The sequence below is a fragment of the Falco rusticolus genome, chromosome 9 (genome assembly GCF_015220075.1).
Source record: "Falco rusticolus isolate bFalRus1 chromosome 9, bFalRus1.pri, whole genome shotgun sequence".
NCBI lineage: Eukaryota > Metazoa > Chordata > Aves > Falconiformes > Falconidae > Falco > Falco rusticolus.
The window spans coordinates 30,055,576-30,082,355 of NC_051195.1; the positions used below are offsets into that span (position 1 = coordinate 30,055,576).

At 50.6% G+C, this 26,780-nt stretch overlaps 1 protein-coding gene and 1 long non-coding RNA gene across 6 annotated transcripts in view; one reads left to right on the forward strand and one right to left on the reverse strand.

Annotated features, from left to right (window-relative positions):
* Positions 1-19,507, forward strand: part of SUFU (SUFU negative regulator of hedgehog signaling) — a 102,006-nt gene extending 82,499 nt beyond the window's left edge. For all 5 annotated transcript variants that reach the window (XM_037401405.1, XM_037401401.1, XM_037401402.1 and 2 more), the window contains 2 exons: positions 10,411-10,479; positions 13,696-19,507. In XM_037401405.1, coding sequence (XP_037257302.1) covers positions 10,411-10,479; positions 13,696-13,785 — 159 coding nt within the window. In that variant the 3' untranslated portion in view covers positions 13,786-19,507. The remainder of the gene's footprint in view (positions 1-10,410; positions 10,480-13,695) is intronic.
* Positions 19,508-20,194: 687 nt separating this feature from the next.
* Positions 20,195-23,714, reverse strand: LOC119154143. The gene is made up of 2 exons (XR_005106346.1): positions 23,481-23,714; positions 20,195-21,240 (listed from the first exon to the last, which is right to left on the reverse strand). It is a non-coding gene; the product is annotated as an uncharacterized LOC119154143 (long non-coding RNA).
* Between the last annotated feature and the right edge of the window lie 3,066 nt (positions 23,715-26,780).

The window sequence follows — 26,780 nt, forward strand, 5'->3', positions numbered from 1 at the left end:
ATGCTAGTTACCGTGGCAAAGTCTCTGATGTGTAACACTTGCATTAACATTACACGTGATCAAAGGCTTCCACAGTTCTTTCTTCCACTCCCCTTCCCCCAGTGCTGTGACAGCAGAGCCCCCACACTGCCTGCTAGGCACCTCTCCTCTCCTTTCCAAGGAGCAGATGTTCCAGATGCACAAAGAAGGGCTGCGCAGGATGTGTCTGGCCACATGTTGGAGGGTTGAGGTTGCTGATCATGCAGACAGACTCTGACATTAACTGCCCCACAATTACATTCATATTCGTGGTGAAGTGTCCAAGGTTCTTGGTCCAACATCTGAGCTGTGCCAAGCGTGCAGTTCATCACAGATCAACCTTATTTGTCTCTAAAACCTACCCAAAGCAAGGTGAGGTTATGTGTGTGTTCTCCCTCCCTCCCTCCCTTACTGAGGTTCCAGCAGATGATTGAGATGCTCTGTTGAAATGTGTAACTGATCAAGCCCATCCCAATAAAGTTGCCTGAGCCTTTAATACATATTAATATTATCCTGGGGTAGTTTGTGTCAAAGCCTGTCAGCATGCATCATCCTTTGGGAATTACCATCATTAAGTCTCCAGTGATGGGAGTCAGGACATGCTTCTGCAAAGCTCCTCTGCTTTTATGTGGAGCTCTCTGCCCGTCTAGCACAAAGCAGACTGTTCTCCCCTCCTACCTTGCTCACCTGGGCTGCTTACTCTCCCCAGAGGGGAGAAGGAGGTTTGTTTAACATTACCTTTAGATAATTTCTGCTCCTGCTGCTTTAGGCAGTCATTGTTCTAGGGAAGAAGATGACACTCAAGTCTTTGATCATGTGCAACGTACATGTTATGCATCAGATATTGTTGCAGACTCTGACATATGAGCCAATACAGTGCAGTAAAAACAAACCTAGAGAGTCCTTGTTAACTGCAAATTCTAGCACACAATTTAAGAAGTATCTCTGCACTTTAGCCTTGCCCCTGTTACACACGTGTATTTATACTACATCTAATTGAAGCATCGTACATACTTTTTACAAAGCATGCCTGCCTCATTCAGTGCGCAGATGCAATGTGTTTGGGGGATGAATCAAGAGTGTGGAGTAAAGTAGACTCTTGCCTATAGGATTCCCACTTTGTCAAAATTAGGTGGTGTGTAATGAATGAGGCAGGTCATTGCAGAAAAATCACAATAGCCCTATAGCAAAGCCTGTTAAATATTGCCCTGGAGAACTGGATCCCGTTCCTGCCTCTACTACTCTGTTCCTTCTCAATGCTGTTTGAGAGTCTTGAGCTAAAATGTTCTCGCATGGCAACTGAGTTTGTGTTCTTCATGTTCTGGATGCCCAGCTCAAAGCCTGAGGTCTGATCTGTGTTCCCAGTGGCAGGAGGAGGCAGGGAGGAATTCCTCAGTGGTTACCCCTGTGCCCTGCAAGGTCTGAACAGGCTGGAAAACAGGGACCTGCAAGTCTCAAGATGGTCACCTGCGAGAAGTAGACATTCAGATTCAATTTTGTCTTCATTCATTTTCCCATGTCTGTTCAGGACAACCTTCTTCCAGTCATCCTGTGAAGATTAATTCAGTGCTTGCCAAGTATTCCAGCTCCACAGATGAACACCAGAAACAGTTTCAGGAAGAGATTAAAATTTGTTCTTGCAGGTCAGGAGAGAGAAGGGATCTCTCTGGGGTGGGAGGTCAGCCTGGGAGTCGAAAACCCATGTTCAGCTCCCTACTCTTGCTGATTTTCTCTGTGACTTTGTTAAGTCTCTTAGCTTCTTTTAGCCTCCCTCCCCCATCTGCTGCACAGAGAGGAGTGCTTCCCTGCTTCACAGAAGTGTGAGGCTGAGCACGTCAGAGGCTGTGAGAGTGGTAAGGACAGTAAGATTAGGTACTTCCAGTGTAATCCATGCTGGCAGTAGTTGGATGGAGCATACTAAATAAAGGGGAAGAGAGTAGGAGGGAACAGGGAAACAACTTGAATGATAATGAAAAGAAATGATGACTAATGCTGCATTCAGTGAGCAGAACCGTCCTGAGGACTGAGCGGGGCAGAGGTCTTGTGGGAGAAAAACTGCAGGCGATCCTGTGATTACAGATTTGTTTCGTGAGGCAGACGTACGCTGGGGCCAAATTAGCATGGCACAGACAATCTCTGTGCAGCCATTTCCAAAGCTTTATATGCCTGATGTCACTGATCTCTTAAGTGTAGAGGGTTTTTTCCAGGTAATTTACTCGGTTTCAGGACGAATCCTGTTAGGCAGATGGAGGCTATGGTTCATTTGCAGTTGGCACCCTCCGATTCTCAGCACAAGGTCCGTGTCTCTGCATGAGGTGAGGAGCTCACGGCAGTGGTGGGGTATTATCCTCTGGCACTAGCTGCTGCTGGAGGACACTGCTCACCTCCTGTGCCAGTAGATTTGCGATGTCCAGCAGAAAGCATGTGGATGCTGGAGCTGTGGAAATGAGGTTCTCCTCCAGTCTCCCTGCCCTTTGTGTTGCCTCCAGCTTTGGCCTCTGATCTGCCCTCCATCCTGTTCTTCTGTGTCTCCGTCTTCCCCTCATCCTGGCCCGTCTCTGCTTTCCTCTCCTCCCCTTCATTTAAGTTTGCAGATTCCTTCTCCTCCTCCTCCACACGGCCTGACTTCCAGCAGAAACGCTGAGTGCTGGAGAGTTTCCCTGCCTTTAGTCCTGATGTGCCTGGTGCCATAGCAATCCTTGCCACTCAGAAGAATGATCAGAGGGAAAACTGCTCCTTAGCTGCCTCTGCCCTGTGTTTGCCTCTGCCCTAAGGCAGAGCTGCCTTAGGCTGGGACATGCTCTATGAAGAACAGCTCTTCAGTACATCTTTCTGCCTTTCTCTGAAAGGCAGTGGACAAACAGTGACTTTCAGAGGCTTCTGACTTGGCAAAGCATTTTCACAATCAGGAGAAAGACTTTCCCTTGACCTCCAGAGCACTTTTTTGCTAATCTCCATCACGTTCCTCATAAGGGTAGTTCTTGTGCTTTGCAACAAAATGATCGTACTCATTTGTTAGTACTGTCAAAAAATTATTTTTTTCAAAAAACCTCTCTGGGATAACCTGATTGTTTTTCCTCTAAAAACCTTTAAACAAAAAACCCCACCAAAACCAAGGCATCCAGCATGGAAAAATAAGTTGAGGCTTAGGACAGCAAGGTCACACTGCTCATAGAAAATGTTAAATGTGCCTGTAGGCAGGATAGGTACATGGAGGCTGTGGGAAGCATCCAGCGTTCATGAACTATCAACATGCACTATCTATGCTGGCAGTTGCAGCAGAGGCGGGGGACTACTGTGAGCAGGGTCATGGGAGATGATCCATTCTTTTGGTTTGGCAACCTAAGTGAAAAATCTGGGAAAGAAGATCAAACTGAGCGCAATCTTTAAATATTTTCAGTTTTTCTTGCTGAAACAAAAGCCTTTAAGAGACGAAAAGCTGAAAAAAAAATCTTTTGTGCTGAATGAAACCAGAAATAGGTTTTCTTCAATAAAAACAGAAAAGAAAAAAAAAATCTAGTTTTGTAGAACGGAGCTGGAGTTGTTAGAAGTTTTGCCTTCTCTAATGAATTTTGAGGGATAAAGCACTCATGTAGGGTATGAGAAACTCATATTTTATTTCTTTCTTTTTATTTGAACCCCTGTTTCTACTTCTTGGCTTTATGGGCACCACAACTATATTTTGGTTCTTCCTCAGCTCATCCAATTGGAGTTGTTCCACATCATATAAACACTGAATTAGTCACAGAGACAGAGAGCACAAGAGAATGACTCTGTTCCGGTAGAGTTAGGACATTCCCCTGGAAATGAGCACATCTGGTTCTTCTCTCTGCTATACCACATGTTAAATCATTTATGCACATTGGCATAATGGCAGCAGCAGAGGTTCAAAGCAACGTTTGAATGAGCTACTCTGATGCTTGAGATGTGTGCTTGTAAGTGGCAGCTATGGGTCCAGTCCTCTCTTGAACAGATAGGGATTGATTTTTGGGTCTCCCCAAACTTGAATAGATGTGTTACGCCTAGCACAGTGAGCTTAAGGACAACACCCACAAACTGGCTGAAGTCACGTACAACTACAACCTGCTCTTCTCCAAAGCGTTTTTATGCATCTACCTCAAGAAGACCTTTTTCAGAATCTTTTGGGTGGCTTCCCACAAATTCTTGGGCAGGTCTAGGAAATCTAAGCTAACACTTTTCCAGTAAGTTTATTGTCTTCCCCAAATGCTTCCCAAAACCTTGCTGCATTATCCCTTTGTGTTCTTCTTCCCCACTGCTGAATGAGACACTGGAAGAAACTTAAACTAGGGTAGAAATGTCCCATCAGGTCGTCACGATCCTCCCCGTATCAGCTCTCCTGCAGCATGTTCTCTAGTACTTTGTCCAGGCTAGTTTTTGCATGAGTCAAGTTCTTTCATCCTTCTTAAGCCGGCTGACTATCCTGCCACCTAATGCCCCTCCCTTGCTACTCAAACTACATTTTGGCTGCTTTGTGGAGGATTTTTTCCACCCACTTGGAGCATTCACTGAAATGCCTGTTCTTCCTCTGCTTTTTCACTCTGAAAGAATTAGTACTGCCTGTTGTCTTGGCTCCCTTGTCAGCCCTCTCACCAACTGAGCCAAACTTTACGTGTTCACTCCATGCAGACCTGTCTGCAAAGACAGCGGCTCTTCTCAGTCTTGGCTCTGAGAAGCCCAGGTCCCCAGTATCAGCCTTGTAGTTGGGAATGTCATGGAGGGATCCCACAAGGTCAAAATCTTTCAGTGTCATCATATACTTCCTCTTCTGGGATTGTAACATGGTGGTGTGAAGCAACAGGGTCCCTGAGGCATCCGTGAGTGGATGTTGTTCCTTTACAAGGAGGATTGTGAGTCTCCTGGAGGAGCAACAGTGGAATTTCCCATCAAAGGTGTTTGTTGCAATACTGATACCTCTGAGGCTGTAATGAGAGCTGCGGTGGACTGTGGTGGACTCAGGCGCTTCTCTGAAGGTGGCCTCTTCAGGCAGTGTCAGGGCTGGGTGTGACGTAGAAGGATGCAGCGACAGGGCCTCTGCCCTGAACCACTTGCAATCAAAGCAAAGCAGCGCAGAGAAGGCCAAGCCAAGGGGAGAGCAGAGACATGGGCTGGGGGACGCTTGTGGCACAAAGCATGATTCATCAGGGGGTTTTACTGGTAATGTTTAATTTCAGTGAGAAATGCTGACGCACTTTAACTTCACTTTGTGCTGTGCTGTCAACAGGAATTAAGCTGAAACATTTTCAGACCAAAGGGCTTCTTAAAGTTGCTGGATATTTGCAGATGTAACAGATGACATAAGATGGCTTAGGGTACAGCTGCTCCACCCATTCCAGGCATAGCACCTGGATGGATGAACCCCTTCTTAGAAGGGTTGGTATGGTTACACAGGGGTTTATTGCTATGTGTCCCCACCTTCTCTGGCTGAGCCATACAAGCCAGCTCTGTACTAAGTCCAGAACTAATAAACCATGGTTTCCTTTCTTTGACAAACCTGCTAGAAAAGCAAGTGGCAGTGTTTAATGCAAACAAAGCACTGGGGCAAAGTGTGGGATTGGTTTGTTTCTAGGTAGGCAAGAAAATTGGGTATTATCGGTAAAAGCACCCCTGCTTCATTGTCCCTTGGCCAATCGCATGTGTCTTGCCCTGGATAAAGCATGTTTCCTGAAGTTGGACAGAGCTGCAGCTCAATTCCTAGCTCAGCTTCTGGTGGTCTTCCTTGATCAAAGAGTTGCCAGCTGTGCCAGTCTTTCAACATCAGTGTGACCTCTGGCCCCAGCGAGCCTTTCCTGAGCTAAGAATTTCAACCTTCACGGTCTCGTATTGAACCCTATAGTAAGAGATGGGGTGTTAACTGTGGTTGGTATCTATTTAATGTTTTACTAAGCACCAGTTGCTTTCACAGTCAGCCGAACTACTCTGGAGCCCCATGACCTTGTGTGCATTTTTAGATCTCGCCTGTTCTCATACACTTGCGGCCGCATACCTGTAACAAGTCACAATACAGGCTTCTCAACTATCTGCGGGTGTGAAAGCTTCAACACTGAAAGCTTCAACACAAGCTCCTTCAGTTGATCCGTAGGTGAGCCCTGTAGGCAAGGTTTCAGCAAGCTCAGGTGAGATTTGCCACGAGAGGGAGACATCATGCATGCAGCCCATGTGTTCCCTGAACGCGTCCACCTGAATAAAACAGCCTAGCCTGGTATTTTGTAACATGTCTGGACACATGCAGCTGTTAGTCAGGTGGTGAGAACCCAGACTTCGGACCCCGGTTGTGTGGTAGGTACTTGTGATAGAAAACAGGGCTTATCTTTTGGCTAGCCATCATCTTCCAGGCATCTGCAGCATGACTAACAGCCACAAAGCACACAGAAAATGGAATCTAGATCTGCTAGCGAAGGGATAGCACGTGTCTGGTCCTCTCTGGGTCAGGTCAGGATGATCCTGGTGCGAGCAGGACCATGCAGCGCTGAAGGAGATGTTTCAGATACCCGCAGCTGGCTGGCAAGGCCGTTCCCTGTTCGTACTGCAAACAGCCATTACAAAGACAGCTACACCCTATAACTAGCTTCGGCAGGCTGGGCCAGCGAGAGTGTTTGTGCAGAGCTGTGAAAACACAGCACTGCGAGCACCCGGCTGCTGTGGCACCTTGGATGCCCGCTGATGCTCGGGAAAGCTCCTTTGCTTCCTCAGCACCGCCGAGAGATTTCATGGGAGAAAAGGCCTGTTCAGTGCACGTGGGATGGTTTCATTTGCCCTCCAGATTGCATTGGCTTTTCCCATGGCTGCAGCACAACAGCAGGGCTCTGTTTTCCTTTGGGAAGGGAATAAGCTGCTTCATCATTGTGATCTTTGTGCAGTGTCCTGTTGATAAGATCAGTTAACAGCATCGGAGAAAAACTCTAGATTCAGGTCTGAAATATAAAGTGAACGGAGCCTATTTGTTTAATTTGAGCTTCTAACATTTAAATCCCAGAGGAAATTAAATTAGGTGCCTAAAGCAATGGCAGTCTGTCATGTTTATTTGCTGGGAATGTCACCTTTAATATCATGCACATATAATGTGTGTGTGTTAATGTAATGGGGTATCATACTGTGCAGGAGCAGGCACGCTACAAGAACTGGAAACCTGAAATATTGTGAGTGAGGGGAGCTGAGACGGGATTGGATTTATTCTCATCCTTCTCCGTAGGAGCAAAGACTCACTGACCAGCGTGCAGGTGGTTTTGCTGATTGCAGGTGGGGGTGGCAGCCTGATCTATGAGCACAGGGCTGTATGCTCTTGAGCCATTTTGATTAGGCAACTTTTAAGAGGGGAAATCTTGTCTACATGCAAATTCAAGGATGACAGTACTTCCTGCTTCTAAGCCCTCTTCAGCTGTTGGTGTGCTGTGGACACATGCCTTGCCTCTGTATCCTTGGGAGAGCTCAAGAGTGCTGGATTCCTGTGCTGAGGGACACGGCTGTTTGGTTACACCTGTGCTTCGGAGACTCTCTTCTTCTCCAGGAAGGAGAGCAGCTCTCCCCACCAGCATGGGGTGGTAGGGTTTGGGGTGGGTTTTTTCTGACTCGGGCTGTTAAGGATGGGCTCTGAGTGACACACTGTGTGAATGTCACTGCAGCAGTTTGTCATTGCAGCCTGTGATGCCTGCCCTCCAGCAAAGTTAACTATCTATGCAGGGCTTACAGAATGGCACTGCAATATTTTTTCAGTGCGCTGCATAGAGCAGACTGCCAGTGCTTTGATCCCACACAGTCCACAAGACAGCTGAGCTGTGGACCCCTGTCATACTCCACTTGTCAGACCCTTTAGGGAGCCAGTTCAGCTCACTGCATCAGTGGAATTTGGTTTTTTTTTCAGCTGGATTACTAAAATTCACTGAGAGGGGGCAGTGAGCTGCAGATGGGCTTCAGCAATCTCAGAGGGTTGCACCCCAGGTTAATGCTAGCCACAGTGCTCCATGTAGGTTTGCTCCTACTCTGGGAGTCTGTGGTTTAGCCAGGACCTGACCTATCTCCCTTTTCTCTCTCTCCACCCTTTGCTGTTTACCCCTGCATACCCTGTCTTGTTTTCCTCCAGCCTCAGAGCAGCTGGCTGCCTCGCACACATGGTTCCCATTTCTCTCCTGCCTCTGGCACCTTGGGAGCACCCAGGGGTCTTCCTGCTGTGCTTGTCTTCTAGTTCCCCTGCCAAAGCTGTGGCTCCTCATTCCTGCTCTGTCACCCGTCCCAACCTCTGGCATTTTTGCTCATCCGCGGATGGCTGAATATTCATTTCCTCCTTGCCTGATTGCTGTGAATACCAATTCCTCCTCCTTTTTCCGGCTGTTCTGTAGATTTTGATGTCTGCCAAATTGTTTTCATTCCCTCACCCCATTGCAGGCTGCACCTCCGCAGAAAGCGATCTGCTCGGTGCAGAGCCCCAGCTCCCCACCCAGCTCTTCCTCCTGAGCTGAGCGATCGGGTTGCCCTCCTGCCTCCAACACGGACAAACGGCTTCCTCCTCCTGCAAACAGTCAACAAACGAGTGCCTCCAGTTCAACAGGCAGAATAGTTACAGGCTCCTGCAAGGAGACTGCAGTAGTTTGCGGTGGTACTGCGTGTTTCAGTGCAATGTTTCTCAGCTTGCCAGTCTGCAGATTGGTGCCAGGTTGCAGAGTCCTGTCCAAAGCAGCAAGCTTCTGGCTCCTAGCTGAAGCAGGTTTTTTTCAGGCTCCATCAGAAAGGCCTGATGGAGGTGCCTGCATCCATGCTGAGCAGCTCAGCCGTAAACCCTGGCCTGGAAGCCTGCTGCAGGTTGAAGCTAAGTGAAGACGGGAATGTGGTGGAAAGGGGAGACTGCAGTTCCCTGCTCCTCTGGGAAGTCTGTGTGCAGTGGCAGCAGTGTGGCAAGGTTGAAGAGGAGAGAACTGCAGGCACCTGGTAGCTCTTGGATCTGGATTTGGTGTTTTCGGATCTCTTTTCTTGCCAACCAAAGGAAGAAAGGGAGACGAGAGGCTTCCCTTTCTCTTTCTGTCCAATAGCCCTGCTCGTGTGTTACCAAAATGGAGCCCAGAGGCTTCCACTTGCCAAACAGCCCACGGCATCCCTGTGGTCATTCACTCCCCACTGGTGTTACTGGTACCAAGGAGCTGGTGGGGATGGAAGGTGGTTTCCTGCATGGAGGTGGGACAGTGGAGAGCAGTGGGGCTTAGCTCCATCAGTGGGCACTTAGCTCCATCAGTGTTTGGTGCTGGAGCGCTCCCTTCTCTGGGAGGGAGCACAGACCCTCACGGCTGGGGAGAACGGGGAAGGGTGAGAAAGGGGGCGTGGAAATGGTGGTTGTTTCAGAATGGAAAGCAATGCCAGAGACAGATGAAGTGATGGAGTGAAGGAAGGAAAGAAGGAGCAGGGGGTAAGAAACAAACCTGTAGGTTGAAATGGGAATAATCCACATGATACTGCTGCAACCTAACTCCCAGGAATGCTGCTCCAAGGCCCCCTCACTGTGTGGGGATGTTTGCCTGGTCCCACACTACCGTCTCTGCTCCCGTGCCAAGCCAGCTGGCCTGCCTAGAGCTCTGGCCTTTATGGCTGTTGTGAAGAGAGGCAGGATGTGTTTGCTTTTGGCTATCACGTGCTTTTTTAAAGAGGGTGGGAGTTCCTCCCCTTGAATTCCTGGGGCTAGTTTCCCCCCCAGTGTCTCTGGTATGTGTGACTTGGGGGGCTCCATGGAACCAGGGCCGTGGCCCTCAGCTGGGAATTTTGACCTGTTGGCAGCTGCTTTCCTTGGCCACTTCATGCTTTTTAACCTGACCTTGAGATGAGCCAGAATTTTTCCCAGCGCAAGTGTGCGAGATGGTCATGTGCAGTACAGTGTGGAGGTGCCTATTGCGGGCACCTCTGGGAGCATCTGCCATACCCAGCATGCGCTTCATCTGAACGATGTGCTGCGCTTGGGTCAGAGCCCTCCCCGTGCCCGGAGCACCGGCTCTGGACAGGTCTCAGGCTCTCCCTGCGCTGTTGTTTCCTGATTAAACTGTGAGTTTAACTTCAGTGGATCAGATGAAAGTGGCTGTCTCCCACTGTCTCTCCAACAGTTGTTATCTTGACCCCTTTTTCTCCTTCCCCACACTGTCTAAAGCCAAGCCTCTAATTTTAGACAGAGGAGGATAATTGAGGGTCAAAAAGATTGCTGTATAATTTTTTTTCAGTGGTTGGGATGGGAGGCAAAGTTGGGAGCTCCTTGCCCTCAAACCTTTGTATTGCAGGAAAGAAGGGCACAGGGGAAGGAGTGAGATGGTACAGTCTGCTTTCTGCAGAAGTCATTCTGTTTCTTGGCACTTAGCTAAAACTAGCAGTGTAAAGGCGTAAACTACTGTATTTCCTTTGCAGATCCTATTGACTGAAGAGTTTGTAGAGAGAATGCTGGAAGATTTAGAAGATCTGAATTCTCCAGAGGAAGTAAGGCTGCGTCATTCCCATATCTCCCATGTACTGTCCCATAGAGCTCAGCCCATCCTGCAGCTTGCCTTTGATCCTCCCCTCCACTCACAGGCTGAAGCCCTGCCCTGTAGACTCAAGGCCTTGCTAAACTTTCACATCTGCTGTGAACTGAGGCACTGAGAGGAGGGATTGCAGTATAAACAGGGCAGGGATGGATATTAAGGGAAACTCTCTATTTCCTTTCCATCAGTGTCTTTCCCAACATGGTATCTGAGTGCCCTGGATCAAAGCAGTAGTGTCTGGGCCAGGTGGTGGGGTTTCTTCCATGCCATGCATAGTGTCCTCGGCAGCAGCTCCAGGCACACACCTTCCCTGCTTTCAGAAAGGCTGAAAGGGGTGGCAACACATTTAGTGCTGAACAATCTATTGTAGAGGCCTCCTTTTTTTGGTTTGGGGGGCAGGCAGGGGCTTTTGCACATCTGCTACTTGGCCTTCACCTGCCGCCTCTGCGTGGTGTGCAAAGGACCATCACCAGCCTGGAAGTGTTATAGCAGCAGCCAAGGGAGCTTTATAAAGCTTTGCTGTACAGTACTAAACTTCCCCCTGCCATGTGATCTCTTCCTGGGGAACATTTAACACCCTGTCTCCCATGCATGCCATATAAATACTCTGCTTGACTTCAAAGAGCAGTGGCAGAAATGACATGTAATATTTTTAATCCCATTTTTTACAGCTCCCTGCAGACTCTAAAGAAACTTTCCTTGGCTTGTAGAGCAGCCCTCCCATCGCTCACCCTGCTCCCCTCCCCCCAGGAAAATCTCAGGGCTCTAATTGTTTAATCCAGAGTTGATTTAATGCCAGGGTGTTCTTCTCTGTGTGAGTGAGGGGAGCATGCTGCTGGCTGTGCAGTGACTTTCAGGCCAGCTTTTATCCAGTTAAACCTAATCCAAAGCTCATTTTTGCTAGCGACATGGAAGCCCAGGAGCACTTTGGTTTGAAGGCCCTTTAGTTAAGGCTTTGGATGCCTCATAGTCCTTCACTTTCCACTGAGAGGCAGAGGCAATGAGCATGGCAGCTCCTGGCACAGGGACTGGGCATTTGGTTCTGAGTTACTGTGACTTTTCTAAATTAAAGAGTGAAAAACAAATAAATGCAAAGGATGGCTTCTCCAAGAGGATTGCTTTGGAACCACTCCTGTTTATAAAAAGGAAAATACTTGAGATGAAATGTGATCTTTCAGCATCCAGATTCCTCCAAGGATTTGTAACTTGCAGGACCCTGGTTTGGGCCAACTGAAGGCGTTCCTCAGCAACCCTAACCACTGCTGCTGATATTCATGTGGTAGAATGAAGCACTGCAAGGACAGTTCGCTGCATAAAGAGCCACCTGTGTTAAATGAAATTCAGTGAAATGATCTGTCTGAATATCTTTAGCATGTTTTTCACATACCCTGGACACTGAACGCAGAAGAATCCCCTGGGCAGTGCAGGGCCACCAGATTATATGGTGCAAGCTATACCCGGGGTTTGAGTTTAAAAAAAAACAACCATAAGTAGGACTTGGGCTGTTTATGTTTCCTAGAGGAGAAAGAGTGGGAGTTTATGGTAGCTGCTATCCTGGAGGATCCTCCTGCCATGCCTGGGTCATGGGTCAGACCCTGAACCTCCAACCCGACATACTAGGGTCAGTGGGTGCCAGCTGCAGGTAACCCTCATACACAGCTGCAAACAGAGCAAGGTCAGGAGCAAATTCACATTAGAGCCATCCTTTCTGTGGAGCAGGCAGCTGGCGGGCATCTCCTTTACTGGGAACCTGCCGTTGGGTGTGCATTAGGGGCGCTTAGGGGAAGAAAAACAAGTAATTGGATAAAGATAGATGACGCACAGGTCACCGTCCGCTTCCACCAACTCTCTAATTCACATAGCCCCTAGGAAGCTTATGGCACTGCTGGCCTTGGTCTGAGGACTCTCTTGGGAGAGGACCACTGTATCTGTAACCATTCTGATTTAGCTGCTTCCAGGTCAGATTGTCACTGGTGGTATGGGATCCTGGTGAGATTCCTCCCTGGGAGTCCCATCCCTCCCACAGGGACTCGCAGTGTCACACGGTGCTACACTGTGGGTGCAGCAGAGTTTTAAAAGCAAAATGATCCTGCAGACTGCCTTACAGAGCTGTCCCCTGTGTGTTTTGGAGCCTCAGGCTGGGCACTGGGATTGTGTGAAATGCTCATGCAGAACTGGTTGCCATTCAGCTGTGGATGGGGCAAATTTGTAGCCTAAGAGATTCCACCTCCCACCTCCCTCCCCAGAGCTTTTTTTTTGAGAGATCTATATGAATGCATGGGCCCTGGTCAAATGCGGCTGTGAAAAGGGTTGGCGGTAAGGTTCCTTGAAGCTCTGTCCCTACATGGTTGCGTTTGGCATCAGAGATGTTGAGGTGACTTCCCAGCCTAAGGCAGCGTACCCTGGAGTGACATCAGGATGGGACCAGTACACTTGCCTTGTTTGGGAAACATTGGCCAGAGACAGTGCTGTGTAAACCAGACTGGGGCAAAAAAATCTCCATTCTGTGTGCTTCAATCAATGTTTGCAAAACAGCCGGGGCAGCCGAGTGCCTGTGTGAATGTGAGGCATTGTATGGGCGCTCTGCAAAGCCTTTGTACCAATGATGGGCAGGGCTGGAGCAGAAGCGCTGTTCAGGCACGCTGGCTTTCCCCAGCCAGGGCAGCACAGTTTGCCCTCCCACAGGTGATGGCCCTTTGCAAGCCTGTCACCCGGCAGGGCCATGCTAGCTCACGTACATCCCACCCCGCACAAGCAAGAGTTTGAAAGCTGCCGTAAGTTTCCCTTGAAAGCAAATGGGGGCTCTGGGGGCCGGAGTAGGTGAAAGGAAAGGGACGTGGTCAGGTAGGAGGGGAGATAGTTCAGCTGCAAACTTCCAGAGAGGTTGGGGAGAGGAAATGGTGATGGGGATAGAAACCCTCCAGAATCTGTCTGATGAAATAAACAGCACTTGAGCTGAAAGCTCAGAACTTTACTTTGGCAGCTGAGGCACAGGCCACATTATCTAATGTCCACTGCTGTCCAAAACATACTGATGGGGAAATGTTTTCTTGGTGGCCTCTTGTTTTAAAAAATAATAATAACATGGGGCTGCCTGCCTTTGTGATGATTTTGGGTTTTCTGTGCAGGTTGCAGAGATACACATTAACTGGTTCTTTTCACTGTCTTACAGTTTAAACTTCCAAAGGAGTACAGCTGGCCTGAAAAGAAACTGAAAGTTTCCATCTTGCCAGATGCCGTGTTCGACAACCCGTTGCATTAGAGCTGAATTACACCCTTCTAACGACTGGGAGAGCCAAGTTACTGTCCATTACCCAGTGACTCACAGGATAATTAATGCAGTAAAAACTCTGCCTGCAAATAAAAGTTTGCTGTACAACCACTGCAAACAGAAGAGGAGCTACTCAGCACCAGCCCAGACCGAACTGAGCCCTTTCCTTTATCCTTCCCAAGGCTGAGCTCTCTGGGAACAGCCTGCGTATGTGTGAGTGTGAGTGAGAAATATTTAACTATGAAAATTAGTAGTAAGAATCCTTTCTCTCTCCTAGCTACAGAACTCCCCTCTGCCTTAGCCCAGGGTGTAGACGCTCTGCACGCCTGTATTTACACATGCATTTCTGCCAGGTGCGAGCCTATAATCCATGGATTAAATGTTCTTTACGTGACTCTGGAGTCCTTTTGTTAGCCAAACTTTTACTGACTGCAGAACTGTTCTTCCATGTGCTATTTTTTTTTTCTTTTCAGAAACGGAATGGTATTTCCCCTGTTTAAAGGAGGCCAAAAGCTCACATGCTTGAAGCCGAACAGATTTAAAGATGAACTTTCTAGTTCAGTCAAGAAAAACAAACCCAGATCCTCCCTGCCCTCAAATTAGGCATGTTTTAAGTGTTGGTCTTGGTGCTATTAGCTATGGTATCGCTGCAAACAGAGGCAACTTTATTCTCGCGCATCCTGTCCTTGTGCCTGAACCCCAGGGAAGGTCGCAACCTCTGGTTTTGCACAGGCAGGAGGAAGAAAGCTACTGGGGCGGGGGAGATCTCCTGTTTACAGTGTGTTTATCTTTAAAGAGATACTGTCAAGTATTTTTTCCTTGCTATTGTACAGAATCTGAGAAGCTAGAAAGGACCATTTGTTCACAGGGACAACTTCAGCAGCTCTGCAGGATCCAGAGGGCTGCTTGAAAGCATATGAAATGGAGATCTCTGCTGCCCTAGTGTAGCAGAGAGGAGATTCAGCCTCAGTAAAGCCAACTATTCTCCCTGTTCCAGCAGGGTTGTGCCCTAGTGCAGCTCCATTTTCCCCTCTGGCCTCTCTGTGGTGGCTCTTGTTGCTTACATCCCTCCTTTCAGATAGATTTGAACTGTAGGGCATGAAAATCAGTTTGAAAAGACCCTCTCTCTAGATCCCTGTGGCTTCCTCCTTGGAGCAAAACGTGGTGTGCGGAGGAGACTGTCTCTGCAGGGTCAGGTTGTGTCTCTGCATCAAGATGCTGGCCCCCCTGGATATACTGCAGCAAAGCACCGCAGGCTTTACCCCCTGCTGCTGTTGCAGGTTGTTTCTGATGCATATTTCCCAGCCTTCCTCTGCCCATTGTCTTTTGGTGACAGCTCTTCACTCCTTGTCGGGGGAGGTGCAGCTTTCCTTCCACCCCTTTCTACCTACAAGATAACTTGGCGATTTATGTGCAGTTTGCTCTGTGATCGTAATACAAGTATAACAAAAGCTTTTAACACTTCACTCCCCTGATCAAACAGCAAAGTCCAAGGAGGCCTCACAGTACCCCAGGGTTGTTTTTTTGTTTGTTTTCTGATTTAATTTCTTCCTGGCTCAGTCAGCTTTGATGTTTTTTGCATATATTTGAGGCTGGTTAATGTTGGTCAAGAAGCAGAGCTAGGAGCCACAAAGCTTTCCTTGGACTTGCTACAGAATTCTTCTGTGGCCTCAGGCAAGTCACTCAATGTCTCTCTGTGCAGAGAGGGTGATTATTGACTAGAGGGCTGTAGGACCTACCGAAGCATGCCAGGGTTTGCAGGGGAGGGCGTGCTTTGTGTACAAAGTAGTATTTGTATTATTATAATTGTTGTTATATTATAATTTTAAGGCAGGCCAAATGCAGGGTCCAACACTGCTCGGCAGAACCTTCCTTTCTGCAAAGCTACGAAAGCAATTTACATGTAAATGAGTTTGTCATTTTGTCTGAACTCAGAGGATCATCTTAAAATCCTGCTGCGAAAGAACAAACTTTCAGATATCTGCATGTGCCAGCCAGAGTGATTTCTGTGCTGTGGCAGACTGCATTCATCCGTGGGATCTCTTGGCCAGTTTTCATTGTCCTGGTTAGCACTAAGCATCCCTTCTGCACTGTAGATGTATATGCAGGGGACAGCGTGGGCGAGAAAGCAGCATGAAAATGTACCAGTCCAGCATCAAATACGACGTTCCCAAGTGTCGCACCGCAAGATCATGAACAAACAGACAATTGTGGCAATCGGGAAAAAGGCAAGGACAACAACTACAATTTTGTCCCAAAGCCATCCACCAACAGTAGCCCATGGACTGCTCTCGTATGAGCTTGCTGGGGGTGTCTGCAGCAGAGCTGGCCCATTGCCACGATGCTGGCTGCTCTTCCTTGTTTCCAGATGCTAACTCTCATTAAAAGGAGCTTAAAATCCGCATCTTAGTGGAGAAAAGGGACATTTGGAAGGTCAATTGTTGCTGTTCCTGCAGAGATCAGCACGGGGCAAAGAAATCCATCAGACCCTCTCTGGGCTCCAGCACACATCTGGAAAGCTTAGGACCTCCTGCTCTACGAACTCTTCGAGCCTTCGCAGCAGGGATGTGGTGCTGTATGCAGGGAAGGCACCTCCTCCAAGCTTGCTTGTGCTCCAGTTCTGCCTTTCTCATGTGTTTGTTTTCCTCACCATATTTACTCTCATCAGACGCTCTGGGTTGGGTTTTCATTGACTTCAGAGGGAGCACGCTGAATGCATTTGAAAATCCACCCAGTATCCTTGTGTGTGTGTGTATTTTTGTTCCATGTCATGTATTTATATATAGTTCTGTGTATTTGAGTTATGAACAGGTGGCATGCCAGAAATCTCTATTTCTTAGACACATTCTCATAGATCTTTGCTGGTAGCCAGATAACAATTGAGGGGAAGGTTTGAAGGGAAGGAAATTAAATCGTATTTAGTTAAGGGGAAAAATATTACACAAATTACTGTTAAAATAGAAATATCTGTCTTATTGTTAGACCAGCTATAAGAGAGAAACTGGTGAAAGTCAGCCCTTAAGCTCCGAGGTCATGTCGCTGCCTCTCAACAGTTATCTAAGAATAAGAAAGTTGAATGTTCCTCAGTATTGTGAAGAGCTGTGCACCCACAGGACCTTCCCTCCCCTGATTCACATCAAGTTTGCAACTGTGCCAAAGGCTTACTCATTGGCAAGTAAATGAGATCTCAAGTTTGGATGTTTTCATCTTCGGGCAAGAGGACATGCCTGTGTGTGAAGGAAATGGCAAAGAAACCTTTGCATTTTAGCGAGCAAGTAGTTTAAAAAAGGGAAATGCATCAGTGTTAATAAACGCCACAGTAATTTTTTAGCCCAGACCTGCTGAGATGGTACGTCCATCCAGTGGTGCTGATTTTTTCTGGATTGTGTAGGCCTGAAGCAGGATTGTATGAAACCAAAACCTGAGGCTTGTGTTGGCAAAAGATAGTAATCGGGATGGAAATGAATGCAGTTTAGAAGCAGCGAGTACAGATTTTCATCCTCCTGGAGAAATCTTGCAATGCAGGTTGATAGGATATTTCCAAAGATGAAGAGCCTTATGACAGACCCACAATGCCTCGAAAATCCAACATGTGACAGCAGTTCTGAAACAAGAGAAGACCCAGAAGCCAGGACTACTCTCCCTCTCAACTCATGATTAAAAACAGGAGAAGGATTGTATAGTTTCAGTATTAAAGTATGTGGGATATGATCTGAGCAGAGCAGTCTTGTAGCTGGTGTGACCTACAGTGATATTTTCAGTGGCTCATAGGTGGTGCCTGCTGTGTATAATGTCTTTGAGGATGGTGATATATTGGTTTTACTGCACATAGATTTGCCAGCAGTGATTTGAAATGATATTCCCAAGCTCTTCACTTCAAATATTCAGTTGCCCTTGGATAACTTCTGAAATTACATCATCAGGTCATCAAATGGTCTTTGAAGAAGTGGGGGTTGTGTTTTTCATCTGCAACCAGTAGAAATATTTAGGGGGTGTAGCTTTTAAAAAGAAAACCCAGTTGAAAGCAGTGCTTGGCTTGCAGGGGACAGATTGCTGGGGAGAGGTTGTGTGGTGGGGGAGCAGGTTAGCAGCCTCCCTCCTGCTCCCACAGCTCAGGCTGGTTCGGGGCAGCACAGTCCTTATGCATCTCAGGCACTACAAAGGGAGCTGACGTGGGTGCAGGGAAGCTAGAAACCAAAGTGAGACTCATCAGGGCCTCAGCACGGCGTGCAGTCCCTGCAGGCAAGTTCTCATTTCCATGCCAAGACCTGCTGAGGTCCTGCACGGGTGCAAATAGCCGGCCATGCGCATCCCGGTGCATGTTCACGCGCTCTGGCCTGGACCTGTCGCTGATGGTAGAGACTGCAAATGGCTGCCTTAGCTGCGTCTGAGGTTGAGTCAAAGATGGGGAGTGGCAATGTGGCTGCTTCAGTCTCATTTGTTATTCTAATTACTGTGGGGTGGAGAGTGGAGCTTGTGCTCCGCTACCCCCTCGTGAGAACCTCCAGGCTGGTCACTGAGCGAGCTTTGTTGCTTTACCACCATCCGTTCCCTACATAAAATGTCCCCCCAGCTTCTCACAAAAACCTTTCTCAGATGCTTCCCTGGAAAACATTTGGCTGCCTGCACGCTTCGCAGGACGCTGGGTTAGGTGGCCGGTTGGTGTGGGATCACGGCTGCGCGTCTGTTTAATCTGCCCTGATGCCTCCTCCCTCCTAGGCAGGCATCTGGGTCCATGACCCGCTTTGCTGGCTTGTATCTGGCGGGGCGCAAGGCAGCATCGCGTCGGGTGGGGAGAGGCGATCCTCACACCTTCAGGCTAGAGCAGGCCCTCAGGTCCGTGTCTGATTTTCCCCAAGGCCGGGGCTTCAGCCCCTGTGGCACCACGGCCAGGTGAGGAGGGGGTCCAGCACCAGGAGAGCCCTTCCACCTGCCGGGAACTTGGTCCTCTATGTGACTGCACTCTGTTTAGAGTATGTATTATGCCTTAATTCTCCCTGTGAGTGAAGCTGCAAGGGCAGATGAAATGTCGAGCGACTAGAAATCCCGTTCTGCGTGTCTGTCCCTATCGATAAACGCCAGCCTGCACAGCAGCCAAACTGTATCCAAAACAATCTTGGGATGCACGTTTGCCAGTGGGGTTCACCTCCCAAGATTTTAAAGGTGGATTTAGGTCTCTGGGACCGTGGCAGTTTTTAACGAGCTCTGTAGCAGCCTACTATTTTTATAACATTTGTTTCTGTTGTGCAGTGTCTGCTTGTTCTCTTTTCTTCTAAAAAAATAACACAACCTTGTGTTTGACACGAGTCCAAAATTTCAAATGGAGAATAAGCCTGAGGTTGCAGATGTGTTCTAAACGCAGCCCCATGTCGATCTGTCTCTCTCAGGCAGTGAACCTGTCGTGTATTGTGCGTCACCACCTCTTCATTCCTACTATGATTCTGTTTCCCTAAAATCACTGACAGACCATAAAATCATCCTAAGCGGCACATCAGTTCAGAAACATCATTTCTAGTCTGCCATGAAGGTAGCCCCTTCCCTTTCGCTGAAAGACCGCGGCATCGTTCATCGTTCGGCTCGTAGGGCCCCGTTAGCAGGAGAGAAACATCAGCCCAGAGCGTGCTGCACGTGGCAGATGTGGCTGCCCCAGTGCCTGGTTGGTTTTAAACTGTCCTGACGCCGTGCCTCCCCTCTTTAAAAAGAGGAAGAGAGAGAAAAAGAAAAAAAAAACCAGCCTTGAAAAGCCAGAGGAAGATTTCCTGCCGATTGTTGTGTTTTGCAAACACTGGTCTTTTTTCTCGCCTTCTCCCTCTGCTCCCGGCGAGGCTGGAGATGAAAATGGCTCCTTTGTTCCTTTCCCTGGGGCCCAACTGCAGCGAAAGTGCGGCTCCGGAAACCCTCGGCTGCACAAGCGGCGAGGGTGGGAGGGACCGAGCTGTCGCCGTGTGTGGTAGGTCCTACATAAACAAGACATGTGTTGACAATGCTGCGGGCAGGATGGGCGCAGGAGGACCATGTGGTGCTGGCGACGAAGCTCCTGCGTTGTTCCTCCTGCAACAGCAAGCGGGCTGCAAAACCCGCGTGGGGCGGAGGAAGGGGAGGTGGGTGTGAGTGGCCCTGGCGTCCCAGCAGTGACTGATCGCAGGCTGGGGGGCTCCGGGCCCTTTTGTCTTGGCTTTTGGCTTTCCCTGAAGCGGCACTTTGCAGCCCGGTGGAAGCAGGCGGTGTCCTGCTGGGGGCTTGTACTGGTGCCCTGGCCCCCATGCCAGGGTGCTGCTTGCACCCACCTGGCCCTGGAGTCCCAGTGCTCCCAGGTTTGGCCGCGGTCATGCTCCAAACCCAGGGTTAGCCATTCAAAACCCTTCTCATCCAGCCCAGGTTGGGCACACCGGCTTTTCCCTTTTTTTTTTTTTTTTAAAGGGATGGAGGTTTTGCCACCCACTGGAGACACTACTTGTTTTGTATGCTGGATGGTTTCTGCAAATCCTAGAGCAAAGGCAAGCTTCCCAGAGCAGGGGACGTGTGGGGCGAGCAGAACCACAGCAAACCCTGACCACTGGGGCTGCCCTGGCAGCCCAGAGGTGAACCTTTCTGTAGTTCAGCTGTGTGTGTGTGTGTGTGTGCGTGTGTGTGTGTGTGTACATGTACAGTCTGCGTGTGCAGGGTCATGTCAAGCGAGGAGCCCGAGGATGCTACCGACAGGGCTGGAAGGAGCCCACATTTCTGCAGCCGCTGTATCAGTACCTTGTAGATGGCCTTTCTTCCCCTTCGCCTCCTCCTTTTTTTTTTTATAAAAGACAAAAAACAAATGGAAAGCTAAACTAGCAGAGGTTTTTAAATATTTTATATTAGTTTCTAATGTAAATTCTTACATTGTTATTGCAGTGCTGGGTGTGTTTCGCCTGCACGTGACTTTTTGTAATATTTTTGTGAATCACTAAACGTTTTTTTTTCCTTTCGTGTATTCTAAGTTCATTAAACGTATTTGCAGAACTGTCAGTGTCCTTCTCTGCAGGCAGCAGGACTGCCTGGCCTGCCTCCTGCTCAGCCCCGCTTCTCCTCATCAGCACCTTCTCCCCCAGCCCCGGGGAGCAGAATCTGTTGCCCAGACCTCCCGAGGATCTTCCTTTTCCCAGGAAGAAGTCATCAAAATGCCTGGGCCCTGCCAGGTGCGGGATCCTTCACGAGCATCTGCTGGTGAAACCCCTTGAGCTAAGGCAGCCCGAGTGCCCTGGCAGCCGGGGTTTTCCGTGCCGTTTGGACAAGCGGGGATGGGGAGAGCTTCTACGTGGGGCCGAGGACACGGCCGAGGGATGGCAACCTCATCTGCCAGCATGGGAAGGAGGGAGCCGGGGTGAGTGCTGGGTCAGGTCCATGCTCCCATCTTCTGCCAAGCGCCTCTTGGCTTCAGCGGGATTTGCGGGGGTGTGGACGTGCGCGTGGAGACTGAATATGTCGGAGAAGAGACACAGCAAACACTTATGAAAAAACATTACTGAGCTAATGTTGCAATGATTTCCCAGTAACGCAGAACGATTTTGCAGTAATCGTTTTACACTCCTCGGTAATAAATTCCTTTAAGGTCAGAGAGAAAGGGTGGAATATCTTGGGGGGGGAGGGGGTGGGGCAGGGAAGATACCTGTGTGCAGAGGGGGGGTGACAGGGAAGGGAAAGGATGCGTGGGAAGCCAAAATCCAGCTTTGGGCAGATTTTGCGCTTGCTCTTTGAGGGTGTTATCTCAGCCCTCCCTGCACTGAAAGGGAAGCAATCAGCAGAAAGCATTCCCGTGAGCATTTGTTTTCTTTTGAAGTGGGGGGTGAAAACCATCCTTTCCCGGAGAACCTGGAGAACCTCTCCCGCAGCGTATCCAGGCCTGAACGGTCCCTGCCCCAGGGTAAAGCAGTGGGGTCTCCGAGCACTGGTGCAGAGCAACCCATGCTGGATGTGCTGAAGGGGACATGGCCATAGCTTGGCTGGGTGTCATCGTGTCACTTGAGGAAACCTTGACAGTCAACTGGGATCCCCAGCGAGGCTGTTTACCCGGGCAGGGGTTTGGGGGATGAGCGGCCGCCCACAGCTGGACCCCTGGCCCAAGACCCCCCATGCCCCTTTGCCTTCCCAAGCCTTGAAGCATTTGCAAGCACAGGGCTGCCCCACCAGGACATCCCAGCAAGGATGGTGGAGCTGGGACCGGCCAGGGACCCTGCTGCTCACGCAGTGCTGGGAACCCTCCCTGCCAGCCACTCGGTTAATTTAAATCATGAATTAAATGATCCACTTCTGCCATCCCTGCAGTGGCCAGGCAGCACCCCCTTTGCATCCCTCTGTTCAGCCCCAAACCTGGAGGGAACCAGGTGTCCCTGGGGCTGTAGCACAGCGGGGTGCCCCTCTCCTGATGGCACCCTGCACCCCAAGCCCCACCACCAGCGTGCTGTGCCTGGCCTGGGCAGCCTCACCGCTCTGCCGCCACCCCAGCCAAAAGCACCTTCGGGCAGTGAATTTAATTAAGGTTTCTGAAAAGCCGTGTCTGGGAGCCCCTCCTGGATCTGCGGCTCTGAACTTCATTAGGAGCGGTTTGTTGCTAATAATGCCGGAAGCTTCTCTAATTAATAATGGAAGGGCTGCAAGCAGATGCCAAGCCAGGAGAGGGAAGGGATTTGTTTGTTTATTTCTCTCCTCGCTTGGTTTTGGAGGTTTTTTGGAGTGTGGAGGGAGGGCTGGGGCTCATTTCCCATCTGAAAAGTGAATGGCGGCACCTGGGAACATTGATGGGGAAAGGGTGTACCTGCAGGGCAGGAGGGGAAGGTGAGAGGGGTCCCCACAGGTGGGACAAGGAGGCAGCCCCCACAGCCAGGGGCTCCGGCTTCCACAGTGCTCCCTGCCCACCCAGGGCAGAGATGACATGGCTGCTGGTTGTGCTGGACTTGGGCACCCAGGGATGGTCCTGACCCCCAAACACCCTCCAATAGCATCACCTCTGCAGCATGTCCCTTCCCACGGCGTGTCCCCCAGCCCATGGCATGTTCCCCAGCCTATGGTGGGATGGTGTATTCATGCAAGGGAGGGGCTCTCCATGCTTCAGCCCATCTGGACCACAAGGATGTGTCATGCAGCACCCAGAAACGTGGGCTCCTGGGGGACTGGCACACCAGGCCCCTTTAGATTTTTCTTTTCTCCTTCTTTTCCCCTCATTTCTCTACTGTTTGCTGTTTTGCCCAGCCAGTGTTGATGGCACAGCTGGCTGCAGCAGCACACCTCGGTGCAGGGAGAAGGCTTCCAGCACAGCCCAGTGCACAGGGCCTGACACATTAATGCCCCGTGCTCCTGAGGGCCCCATGGTCAAGCCGTAACTAGAGCGGGGCCCAAAGCAGCCAGGCTGGTCCAGGCCCTGCTGCCTCCCCTCCCCTGCACAGGACAAGCCCCCCCAGCCCCATGGCCAAGCTCCAGGGATAGCGGGGAGCCAGCAAGCATCCTCACCCCACTGCAAACCACAGCCTCGCCGTCCACACAGGCATCCAGGCCCTGGCAGAGGTGGAAGAAGCGCTGCAGGGGAGCCCCCTGCATGCCCCAGCTCCCTGCCGAGGAGCCCACAGCACGCCCAGAAGCTCTGTCTTCTCCAAACAGCTTTCAGAGCACCTGTTCCCGCTGTCAGGCAGAGTTTGCATGGGAGAAAAAAATGGCCTTACCTTTCCCCGACACCTCATCGCTCGCGCTAATTGAAGCAGTGCAGGAGACAGGCTACGGCAGCATGGCTGGTGTGGGCTCTGTTCCCTTGGTCCCCGCACTGGTCACCTGCTGCAGGCATGCGCTGGCAGCGGCGGCGTTTCAGGCAGCAGCCGTTGCCCCAGCAGCTTTCCAAAAAACTGTACTTCGGGTTTGGTTGTGTTTTTCCAAGGGGAAAAGTATTTTTAATGCCCTTTTCCATCACTCACATTTCAGACCTTGCACACTCCAGCCACAAATAACCCACCGGAGGGCAGCGAGTCAGGCTGCTCCGTGCCGGTAGGGTACCTGCTCCAGAGGGGCTGGGGGGCAGGGAGCAAAGGGAAAAGCACTGTTAGATATTAAAAAAATCTCCAGGAGTGTCCAAAGCCAAGTCGAGTGGGGAGACCCAGATTCCCGCTGGACTGGGACCGTCCCCGTCTGCTCAATGCACAAATCCCTTCTCAGGCTGTGAAAAACACTGGGGCGAACGTGGGGCTGTGGCACCTTGTACTCCCTGCTTGCTTTTTGAGCAGGAAAATTATCCAAAGCATCCAGCAGAAGAGGGAAAATAAAGGCAAAAAGGGCTCAGAAGCAGGGGGGCTGGCTGGGCTGCATCACGGGGAGCATCCCTGAGGGCACGGGGGGTGGGGGGTGGGGGGGGTGGCAGCCTGCCTGCCCCGGTGCAGGCGCTGAACAATAACGCGAGGCGTCAGGAACACACTCGGCGGTGGGAATCCCAGTCCTTGCCTTAAAAGGAGATTTCAGGGGACGCTTTTATTGGAAAATTGTTTTCTGATTATTCAGCTTATTGAGAGTTTCATTTCATTATTCGCAACGTGATGCGAGGGGGGTTTCGGCTGCACATGAACAGTGACAGCCAAAGATGTTTCCGTGGGTTTCCAGGCCAGAAGAGCCCATTAAATCATCCCGTTAGACCTCCCGTGTTCGCAGGCCAGAGAATTTCACCCAACTCCTCTCACGTTGAGCCCAGTAACTTGTGGTTTTGATTGAAGCGGGCAGTCCGGGACGACGTCCTGTCTCAGCTTGATGACTTCAAGAGAGGAAGAATCTGCCACCGACTTCCCTTGGCTGTTTGTCCTGGTGGCAAAAAAAACCCAGTCGTGAGAGCAGCACCCTGCTGCCGACTTATTTTGGATGCTGCTGCATCCCACTGGCTTCTAACCTCTTTGGGATGAAGGGGGATGCACCCCTCGCCCCTTGGCCGGTGCCTCCCCCGCAGGTGTGCCTTCTGAGCCACATAGATGAACGCAGATAACCAGGGGTATCCCTGCCGGCTGCCCTTAGTGAGCAGCTCAAGAGTTAATAAACTTTGAACAGATGTGACCAACATGTCAAGACACGAGAAGTACGTGGTATGGATGTTTATAAGTACATCGACAGAAGGCATTCATAAAAGGTTATAGAATGTGGTAATAAGCAACCCATCAACTTGTTTGGACTCTAACACTTGATTAACCATTTATTAAAAGATGCAGAATCATTCATAAGCTGTAAGTGGGACTGAACGTAAAGTATGACTCTTCTTTTGTTAATAGAAGCCTCAAGAATTTCCCCTCCCTCCGTGCCACATTTTGAGCGGTTAAAGGCTAACTCTGGCTGCTGGCTGTCCCGGCCCCTCGGTGGCACGCCAGGAGCCTGGCACAATGGAGGGGGCCCCCACCCCACATTTGGCAGCACCCTGGGGTTTTGCTCACGGGGAGCCCTGGGTTTATTTTGGCCAGGCTCTGGGTGATCTCCAGCAGTGCCTGAGCATCCCTCTGGAGACCCTGGGAGGGACCTGCCCGGTGGGCTCAAGGCCACCCCGGCAGCAGGGAGGGATGGGCAGAGAGGCGTTTGCTGCCCAGCAGTGCAGTGGGCAGCACGAGGTGGTGGGCAGCGAGGGAAGCCTGGCAGCCCCCTGGGGACAGGAGGGCCACCAGCAGCTGCACAGGTGGGAAGAGCTCAGGCACTTCTCCCAGGCTTGCCTGGCAGAGCCCAGCACTGGTCCTGCCACCCACGGGTCCCCATCGGACCCCAGGGGTGGGCTGTGGGGGAACACTGGGCGCCAAGTGCTGAGCTCAGGAGGGTGGATCAGGGACCAGGGATTTCAGAAGGGTTAAAACTGGCTGCTTTGAGGCCCTGGTGCCCTGGTGCCTGGGGGAAGAAGCAGAGCACAGGAAGAGCTGGGAACCCATTCCCTGCGTCCCCCTGCACAGGAGTCAATCCAAGCCCCAGGCTTCAGACCCACCAGGATGGGATTGGGAACACCTCTAGAAGTGAAGGCAGCTTCATCCTTCTGTCAACTGGACCCTCGTTTTTCGATTGCCATCACACTCCGCCTACCCCCAGACAGATGTGTTTTCCTTCCTGATGTCTTAACAAGACCTCAAGCCGTAATTGTTCCCATTACACAACCAGGAGTGACAGTTTACTAGCAATGCTTCCTTGACCCAATTTACACCAATACCCTCATGTTCTTCCCTTTGCTGTGGGCAAACAGACCTTTAGGCTTTTGGAGAGGGAGGAGAGCCCCGGGAGTGGTGGGTGCACAGGTTGCAGCTCTGGAGTGAGCCCCTGCCTCAGTTTCCCCTGGCTGCACCGAGCCGGGGTTCAGCAGTGCTGCTGAGCTTGGGGGCTGTGGGTTTGGGGGTCACAGAGGGCACGGCAGCGGCGGATGCTTTGCCTTTCAAAGGAAAGCTCGGTAGCTGCCTGGCAGGGGGCTTTTTAGCATGCATGTGGCACTGGGTCATTTGGCTGCAGCCAGCTTTAATTGCTGGGAGCATGCGGAAGAGGAAGCAGGCAGCTGAGAAATTGCTCCAGAGTGAAGATTGCGAAGGTTACACCTTGGCCCCGGGCAGGGACCACAGGGGCCTTCTGGTGGGAGGGCAGCTGAACTGAACTGGGAGTGGGAATGGAGGTGGTGGGATCACACCCTGCTCCCATCCTCAGCCTCCTACCAACAGATCTAGGGCTGGCAGCTTTGTGTGCCCAAGTGTGTCGCCGGGCTGGCAGTGCGGGCTGCGCTGTCTTTCCCCCAGGGAGATGCCCAGCTACGGTGGGTGCGGGATGCTGTGCCAGAGCTGGATGCACAGGGGAAAGGGCTGGCGCAGAGGGAGAAGTGGGGTCATCAGTGGCCACAGGCTCGGGGCAAGGGGCTGCTGCTTTCTGCCCTGGCCTTGCGGGCAGTGAGGGGTGCGTGTGCGGGACCCTGCACCCGGGGGGACAGAGGAGCAGCGAAGCAAGAGGACAGAGGAACAGCAAAGCAATAGCCTTGGGGCAGG